Source organism: Nanorana parkeri, unplaced genomic scaffold (genome assembly GCF_000935625.1).
Source record: "Nanorana parkeri isolate BGI_ZX_2015 unplaced genomic scaffold, ASM93562v1 scaffold80, whole genome shotgun sequence".
Lineage (NCBI taxonomy): Eukaryota > Metazoa > Chordata > Amphibia > Anura > Dicroglossidae > Nanorana > Nanorana parkeri.
Genome location: NW_017306348.1, coordinates 165,699 through 175,261, shown reverse-complemented (window position 1 = coordinate 175,261; position 9,563 = coordinate 165,699). Strand labels below are relative to the sequence as shown.

At 44.4% G+C, this 9,563-nt stretch overlaps 1 protein-coding gene across 1 annotated transcript in view; it reads left to right on the top strand.

Annotated features, from left to right (window-relative positions):
* DLL3 (delta like canonical Notch ligand 3) overlaps window positions 1-9,563 on the top strand; it is a 37,838-nt gene that overhangs the window by 13,935 nt on the left and 14,340 nt on the right. Inside the window, exon 4 of the mRNA XM_018576894.1 lies at window positions 984-1,241. Coding sequence (XP_018432396.1) covers window positions 984-1,241 — 258 coding nt within the window. The remainder of the gene's footprint in view (window positions 1-983; window positions 1,242-9,563) is intronic.

Here is a 9,563-nt window from a genome sequence, read left to right as displayed (position 1 = left end):
CCCCCCCCCCCATGGAGAATGGCAGACCTGCAGGCTGCATACAATGTCGCCGAGATTACTTGTACAAAACTGTACAAGTAATGTGCTTACCCAAGGCAGGGCTAAATGTAGAAAACAACTACCCGCCCGAGCATCGGGAGATAGTTTCATCAGAATTAAGCACTGAAGACATCCCTGGGCCACCACTGAACCCCACTAACAATTACATTTAAATTGACCACATAACATACTCAAGTATGATTTCAGAAGACAAACAACCCTTTGAGAAAAAAACACTGAGGGGAATTTATCAAAACTGGAGCAAACAGAATCTGGAGCAGTTGCCCATGGCAATCTCTCTTCAGTTTGCTCAGGCAAGATTTGAGAATAAGAGAGAGAAGCTGATTGGCTGCAGTGCAAATCTGCTCCAGATTTTGTATGCACCGGTTTTTATAAATTCCCCCCACTGTTTCTTAGGGCCCTAGGACTCTGACAGTGATACATGTGTGCAAGACTTAAAAATATATGGAGCTGTGTATGACCAATCCTCATAGTCATAAATATTGTCTGGAAAGACCCAACCTCACCAGTTGACTATTCTACAAACTATCCAACACAAGATTGTGGAAGTTATTTTATTATGTTTGTGAATAACTTAACTTGGCATATTATCGGACTGGAATTTTATGACTGATAGCCCATTGATCCCTTATGATAATAGTAGTGTTGCAGTTCACATAAAAAACTTCCTTGTAGAATATTGGCGTTCACAATTATGTATATATTAGACTCAGGAAATACTTGGCATGGTTCAGAACTATTGATGGGTGCTGTCTAATGTCTGAAACTGTTGTATGATGTCTTACGCTGCATTGATCCTGGTATTACCATACACCTCCAGGAGCCCAGAAGATGGCAGTGATCTCATGAGGGGTTCGTAGGTACAAAACTGGATGATATGTTGTAGTGTTATCCGCTAATTCCTTTCTCTACTCTTCTTGCAGAAAATCCTGACAATCTCATCAGCCGATTGGCTACTCGCCGGCGCCTGTCCGTTGGGGAGGACTGGTCTCAGGACATTCACCTGGGCCAGCAAAGCGAACTGCGCTACTCCTATCATGTCTCCTGTGATGAACATTACTATGGTGACAGCTGCTCTGACTATTGCCGTCCACGAGATGACACCTTTGGCCATTACGTCTGTGATAATGAAGGACGTCGCCTTTGCCTGACCGGTTGGAAGGGCGAGTATTGTGCTGAACGTGAGTACACAGTTCCCTGCTGGTGCAGTCCATCATCCTATTGTCTATGTTTTATTTCATAACACCTTTCCTTCCTGTTCTCTAAAGAGATGCATCGGCCAATAAGAACCATGCTACGGTATTTCAAGCCTAGTTTGCCTACTATAAGGTCACATTGGAGAAGTGCTCTTCTCCCCTACCCAGTCTTTCTCTGCTAAGACATTGCTGAGGCAAATAGAATCAGTTAGGTAGAATTACTATACCTACACATGTATGGAGATCTTCATGTGACCCATATTATGATTGGGAATTTTGGCAGGAGATGAGACCAATTTGTAATATATATTTATTGCAAAATATTTATAAACATTAGTCCACCTTAGACTGAACTAGGGCAAGGCTGGGCAGCTCAGTCCTTGGCCAGCTAAAAGATGCCATAAATGTTAGATGATACTGACAGTCTGGCTATCCATGGGTCACAGGAGACCAAGCAAGGCAACTTGGGGCCATCATTGTCACTGGAAGAGTTTATTTGGTCAGCTGCAACATTTTGGGCTCATGGCCAATTGTTCCTATATTGTCAATGCCAAGATAAGAATAGTGCCAGATACACATGCATGTTGAAAGGTTTGGTTCAATTCTATTGATTTCAAATACAAATAATATTCTTGCCATACATTTCCCAACAGTATAGACATTTACTAAGAAAGTGCAATTAGAACTTACAAAATGCTTAGTCTATAGCAAGTTATCATATTGTGTTTTACTCCATTCAGATCAGGGAAACAAAAATTACTGGGAAATACTTTAGTTTACACGGTCATCTTGCTTTGCTGCAATGCTCCTACTTACAAAGAATTGCACCTTGTGATATCTCTCCAACTGGACACACGAAGCTCATTATATATATATAATAATAATGAATCTTTGCTGCCAGTGCAACCACTCGGTTTCTTCCTCTCATTTGAGTGGACAGTGGATGCATTTTCAAGAAGCAGACATCTCAACTCTCCCGGATGTTCTGGGAGTCTCTTGCTATAGGATAGCGGTTCCCGGACTTCCGGGAGAGAAACATTTTCTCCCGGAAAGGTTTACTCTGCTGCATCAAGCAGAGTAAACCTTTCTCCGCTATCTGTTTTTTTTGTTTTCTGGACATCGGGGCCGCCGCCAGTCAGAGAAAAAAAAAAAAAGCATAGGAATGAATAGCTAGATTGCTATTGGCTATTTCAATTTGCAATAGCCAATAGCAGACTAGCTATTGCACCCGCCTACTGCTGCTGTCAATCAGCAGAGGTGGACCTGCAGTTCTCCATCAGGTCCTGCTCTGCTGACTGACAGCAACAGAGGGGAGGGGGGGAGGGTGCAATAGCCAGCTTGCTATTGGCTATTGCAAATTGAAATAGCCAATAGCAATCTAGCTCTTCATTCCTATGCGTTTTTTTTTTTTATTCTGACGGCAGCAGGTGTCAGAATGCTAAAAAGTCCTGAAATGAGAAGGCACCTCCCTGAAATGAGAAGGGCACGTCCCTGAAATGACTTATTTCAGGTTGGGATGCCTGAAGAAGTGAAAGTCAGTCCTGGGAGGAATTTTGGAGTTGTGCTGACAATTAATACCACTGCTATTTATTGAGAACTAAAAAAACTTCCCATGCAAAAAATATGGGCACTGCCATTGCTGATCTCCTTACGTACATGTTAGCTGCTTGGCTGTCATGTTGTTCGTCTGGTGTCAAAGCTTTCTAAATCACTGACTCTGGACAGTTATGTAGGTCAAGGGTGAAGTAAAGAAAAATGATGGTTTACCTCGTATGGGCCATATTGATGGGCACTCATTCAGCTAGCTATCCAGTTATCAGAAGGAAAACATTCTACCTTCTTATTTACCCGTTCATGGTTGGGTGTTTGATGTAGACATTGAGATAATATGTACACCAGCCCCATCTTTTCCTGCAAAATCAATATTCTTATAAATGAATTCTCTATTTTTTAATTCTCTTCAGACAGTCTTGTGATTCATACACTGCTGCCACACTGCACAGCCAGGAAGATTACTACTTGGTGGGTCTTCTGCCTGCTAACTGGACAGAGGTTCTGATAAGAATGTATGCAGAATGAAAGTTGGAGATGGCCAACTTCTGTTTGACCAGTATGAGCTATTTATTGATTAGTGCAGCCAGAGCCGTAACTACAGATCACAGGGCCCCATAGCTAAAATGTAATGGGGGCCCACCTGACGACCTCTCTCTGAGCTGTGAGTATTGATGCCGAGATCCCAAAGTCTCCTCTTGTGAATCTGAAGTCGTCCCCACAGTGTAGACTTGTACGGGGGGATTAGAATTGTCGTCAACTGAAACCACTCCAACCCTTGATGACAAAGTACTGTATTATCTTCACATGTTCTATGTTTAATTTGCCTCAACAACCTAATGGGACCCCCTTCCACCCCAAGGCCCCAGGACAGCCACCTGGGCTGCTATGGCTCTAGTTATGCTACTAAATGCAGCAAATTTTAACCTTTTAAGGGCCATAGGTGTTTGCTATTACGTAATCATTTTTGCAATAACAGACTATCAATGCTCAGCATTAGATGGTATAAATCTTCTTTCAAACTGCTCAGAATTTAGGTTTTTGACTACATGACCTATAACAATCCTAATGTACAGGCACCAGCCTGCTACGTGCAGCCAGCCTTTCACCCAAAATTGTGCGGGGCTTTTATGAATGTAAATTGTGTATTCAGATAATTGCCCCAGATTAGAGCCTTGCCTACTCCATTCACGCCGACTTCTCTCCGCCGTGCGGATCCTAATTATCCGCAGAGCTCATTATCAGGATGAATAAGCAAGCAGGGAGCAAACAGTCCTGGAGCACCATCCAACAGGCATGGGAATACAATGAGTTCAGGTTCACAAGTTACAGGTCCGAACCTTGCAAGTGACAGTAAAATAAAATAATTAGATACAATGCAATCTCAACTAATAGTGTTTAGCTCCTATTTAACCTTTCTACACAACAGGGTCTCAGATGGGGCCACACAAAGGGAGATGTTTCATCACCGGGGATTGAGAAATTGAGAGTTTCCGTTCCCCGAAATTTTGGTGATAATCAGATTTTTTTAAATAAAAAAAAAAACAGAAACATATGTAAACAAAAACTGAAAAACAACAGTATAAAAATAATGATCAAAAACCCAAAACAAAGGAAAAAATACAAATATAAAGAGCATATAAAGGGCCCATTTAGATCACGCATTTTGTAGCATTAGGCAGTTGTGTGTAAACGAGCATTTCCTTTGTGCATTGACAAGCATTACTGATGCGTTTCCAATGTGTTTTTCGAATTTAGGATTTGGAGTGGATAGAATTAGCCAGCTGCATCCCAAGGCAGGGTGACACCCCGCTGTGACGTCATCACGCACATGCGACATCATTGCACGTGTGTAATGACGCCACGCTCTGTTACCTGCTGGTGGCCATCTTGGTGATGGACGCCGGCAGAAAGAGGAGGGGACGTTCACCCGGCGGGATATGGTATGCCGCCAGATCCCCTCTTCTCTCGTTCAACTGTCGGGCTCTCGGTCCATGACCCATGACACCATTGGAGGGGTGACACCAAAATGACTGACAGTCATTTTGGTGTCACCTCCTCTGAAAAGTCAGGCACTCGGTCATGGACCGTGAGCCCGACCGCTGCAGGAGAGAGAGGATGGGACCTGGCGGCATACCTTATCCCGCCGGTTGAACGTCCCCTCCTCTCTCTGCCGGCGTCCATCAACGAGATGGCCGCCGGCAAGTATCAAAAAAATGACAGCGCATGCGCGGTGACGTCTTGGCGGGGTGTCACCTGGTATCTGCTCCGGGTGACACCCATGGCTGGATTTACTCTCTCTGCTGCCCAAAGGCTAGGTTCCTTAATGCACCCACCTACCCGCCAATCCCCCCAATGGAGAAAGGCAGACCTGCAGGCTGACATCACCAAGATCACTTGCACAAAACAAAACAAGTGGCGGCTTCCCTGCTGTACATTTAACGTTACTTGCCTGAAGCAGCGCTAAATGTAGAAAACAACTACCCGCTTGGCGCCCGTAACTGCATGTCCCAGGCATCGGGAGATAGGAATTCCACACCCCTGCTGCCCCAAGGCCGGGCCTTGGTTGGCCTTGTGGGAAATCCGGCCCTGGTGACACCTGGCCTCGGGACGCCCCTCCTGGGGGGCACAATCAGATTTAACTGTAGTGCCCCCTAAATTATAGTTACACTTCTAGTAAACAGTAATTGTTGTGCAGCATTTAAAAACCGGCTCTTTCCCTCACTAGCCATACCGATTTGGGATCAGGGAATTACATTTACCTCTGGTTAAGGGATAATATTAGTAGACATGCGTTGCAGAAGACATATAGAGGAGCTGGAAGTTTCACACCCCAGGTTTCAAATGCAAGAAAAAAAAAGGGTATTTCCACAGTGGGGTGTGCGAGGACCCAGAGGGGAAAAGAAAAAAAGGGGGCTTTTAAGAAACAAGTCCAGACCTCGTGTATAAAAATCTTAGAAGTACATTTATTCAATAAATCGTTGTATACATTATTTAAGATAAAAAACGGAATACAAAATCATCAATAAAAATGCTTTTACAAATGCAGGTTCACCGAATGGTGACAATACCGTGCAGTTACGATGTATATGGTTGTTTGTTATCAGAATGGTATAAACGCTCCTGTAAGTCCCTACATGTTTCGCCCCGAAAGGGCTTCTTCAGGGGAGAGAGACAATTCTATGGGAGATATGTGTCATATATGTGTCTTCACCGTCAGTTAGTCAGGGAAGCGAGAATATAGTGGAAAAACTGCTTCAAATACAAACAAGGGATTGGTTTTGTCAAGCATGAACCGCCACAGGTAAACACAAATGGAGACACATATATGACACATATCTCCCATAGAATTGTCTCTCTCCCCTGAAGAAGCCCTTTCGGGGCGAAACATGTAGGGACTTACAGGAGCGTTTATACCATTCTGATAACAAACAACCATATACATCGTAACTGCACGGTATCGTCACCATTCGGTGAACCTGCATTTGTAAAAGCATTTTTATTGATGATTTTGTATTCCGTTTTTTATCTTAAATAATGTATACAACGATTTATTGAATAAATGTACTTCTAAGATTTTTATACACGAGGTCTGGACTTGTTTCTTAAAAGCCCCCTTTTTTTCTTTTCCCCTCTGGGTCCTCGCACACCCCACTGTGGAAATACCCTTTTTTTTCTTACATTTACCTCTGGTGGACACAGTGTCCCTTTTGGACAATTGAATGTAACGGCTCCGCTATCGGTATTGTTACATTGTAGCAACAAAGGTCAAATAAATCACTGTTGCATTTTTCGGTGATTCATTCATAATTAATTGGTGATATCTCTTCCTATTGTCTTCATTTATGTATTGCCCACAAGCTATATTGCGCTTTTTCGGGATGACCTCACAATGTGTTTACATGTTCTATCAAAAGGACATTTTAGTAAACCAGTTCAGGGGGGGGGGGCTCATAAAAAGAAGTTGGGGAACCTTCCCCTGGGCTGTGATACGCCAGTTCCATATTCAAGTGTCACTGGAAACAGTTTTTAAAAATGTGCCCGTTGTCTGGGGCCATATGAATGTTTGCACATAATGGGCCCCCATTGAAAGTAAAAGGACCCCCTTCACAATGCCGGCAGCTGTGGTCACAGCATGGTCAATGCCGCATAATAGGTGCACAGAAAACCTTAAAGTGCACGTCCCCTCACTTCTTCTCTGGAAGGAAATAAAACCTATACATTGTATCCCATTTTAACTTTAGGACGCACTAGAACTTTTTTTTTTTTGGTCGTAGCCGAACCGGGGCTCTCCAGGTGCAAGATTAGGGCAAGGGGGCTACAGAATCAAACGCATTGTTTGTGCTTTGTACGTAACATATCCTGTAACAATGTGTATTTAGTTACTCCACTAAACACATTAGGCAGGGCGGAGGAGAGCAGCGGAGGAGAGGGGCTGCACACAAAGGCCCCAAAGCAGCATATGGTGACTGGTTATGGGACGTGTGCAGTGGCTGCACCCCACCAGACGCTCCTCAAGGTAAATAGGAGTGTGCAGGGGGTGGGGAAGGGGGGGAGACATGTGGTTTTAGCCAGAATTCATTGTGAGCAGTGAAGACAGATTAATAACCCCCCTCCTGGCACTTCCCCGCTCCCCAATTGTTCTGTGCACAATAGAGACAGGCGGCCTGCATTAAGCACCCCCCTTCCCCCTCTCTGGCAGGTGCTGTGTGTGGATCAGCCTGATAGCCGCACTTTCAGCATGTCATCTGCTTGACACTCGGCGGCTGTGCAGGAAAAGTCTGATAAGACCCGGGCTAGAGATGGCCTTGGGCATACAATGGGGCCGATAGAGGTTTGTTAGAACATATAAAGTACATATTTTCTGATTTGCTAACCCATAGCTGGATTTTTAAAATGTATTTGTTAGGACTAGAGGTACCCAACGATGACCATCACAAGGGCGGACCGCCATACAGTCTTATTTTTCTCCCATCATGGTATTATCATGCTTACTCGATAACCATGGGATCGGTTCATGATATGACTGCAATCAACCCGATGGGGAGATAACAATAATAATATAAATAATATAATTATATTGTAAAGTAGTGCATTGTAATAAATAAATAAATACATTCATAATATAAATATGATATTGCTTTGATATGGCATAATACTCCATGTATGTTTCTTTTACTGTTAACATTACTACTGACTGGTTAATGTTTCATACACCTGTGTGTATTTTCTTTTTATTATTTACCACTTACTGGTAAATAAAGAAAATATTTGATAGTACTATGCAATATTTCATTTATTTTTACTTAAAACATCAATAATTTAACTTTTTTTTAACCCTGACTGTAATAAAGAAAGAAAGTACAAAACCACTCTACATTCTCTTTCAGTAGCGGTTGCTGATCCTTGGAGATAGCTTGCATACCCTCAACATAAGCAAGCTCCAGGGTACCAATACCTTCGGTAGCATAGAGCCGGCTTCCCGGGCAATCAGGAAGCCAGGCGGAGTGTCATTACCCACCGCCCGGCTTCTTGATTGCCTGGGAAGCTGACTCCATTCTGTTTGGTCGGCTGGATGCTGATTGGCCGGGAATCCGGCTCCCTAGCCAATCGGCATCGAGGCTGGCCAAACAGATCTGACAATATGGTGACACGACACCCACTCTGCAGGCACCTCATTCCCCTCACATAGATCCTTAGCAGCATTCATTAACGTACCAGTCCCTCGGCCTCTCTCGGCTAGCTGGGCAGTCCCCCGCTCTCCAAGATCTGCCCACGTCTCCTGCGTGTACAGCGTCCATGTGATCAGCCCTCAGCCTGCTATTGCGCATGCGCAGACTGCCCGGCGCTCTCATTCAGAAATCCTGTGCATGCGCAGTAGAGGGCTAAGGGCCGACCACGCGGGCGCTGTGCACACAGCAAATCCCGGAGAGCTTGGAGAGCTGTGTCTGCCCAGCTAGCCGAGAGACTGGTACGTTAATGAATGCTGCTAAGGATCTATGGGAGGGAAATGAGGTGCCTGCAGGGTGGGGGTTGTGTCGCCATATTATCAGATTTGTTTGCCCGGCTCGACACTGATTGGCTGGGAAGCCGGCTTCCCGGCCAAACAGCATGGAGCCAGCTTCCAGGAAATCTCCCTCTGACCGGAAGTTCCAGTATCGGGAAAGGTATCGGAGCATTTGGGGCGAGTACTCGTACTCGCTCAAATACTCGGTATCGGCACCAATACCGATACTAGTATCGGTATTGATGCATCCCAAACAAATACTATATCTGATGCGGACGAGACATTGCCCACCCCACAGCCACACGTAACAATGCCCCGTCCACAGCAAACGGGGGCTGGGAATGCCCTGGCCACAACTGATTGGGGGCTGTCAATGACAGTTTTGCATGGGCTTGGGCGAACTCGCTTTGCAACAAACCCATGCACATTACTAGTCTTCAGCTCATATAAGAGGAGTGTGTAACTTTTAACACTCACCTTTATCTTCACAGTTTACCCTTAAATAACCTCTCACATCTGAACACCCGACACTAAATTAAAATTATAATACAGAAAGGGAAATCGTCAGTGATCGGTTGTGGAAGCATGTGTAACAGCTATATATCATAGAGCGCCATCTAGTGGTGAGAAAACATCATGGCAAGGGGATAGCAGTGAGCTTTCAAGTCTGCAGACTTGAAATTGGAACTATAAAATAAAAATGGGACTTTTGAGGCACCAGTATGGGTGGAAAATGATAAAAATTGTTT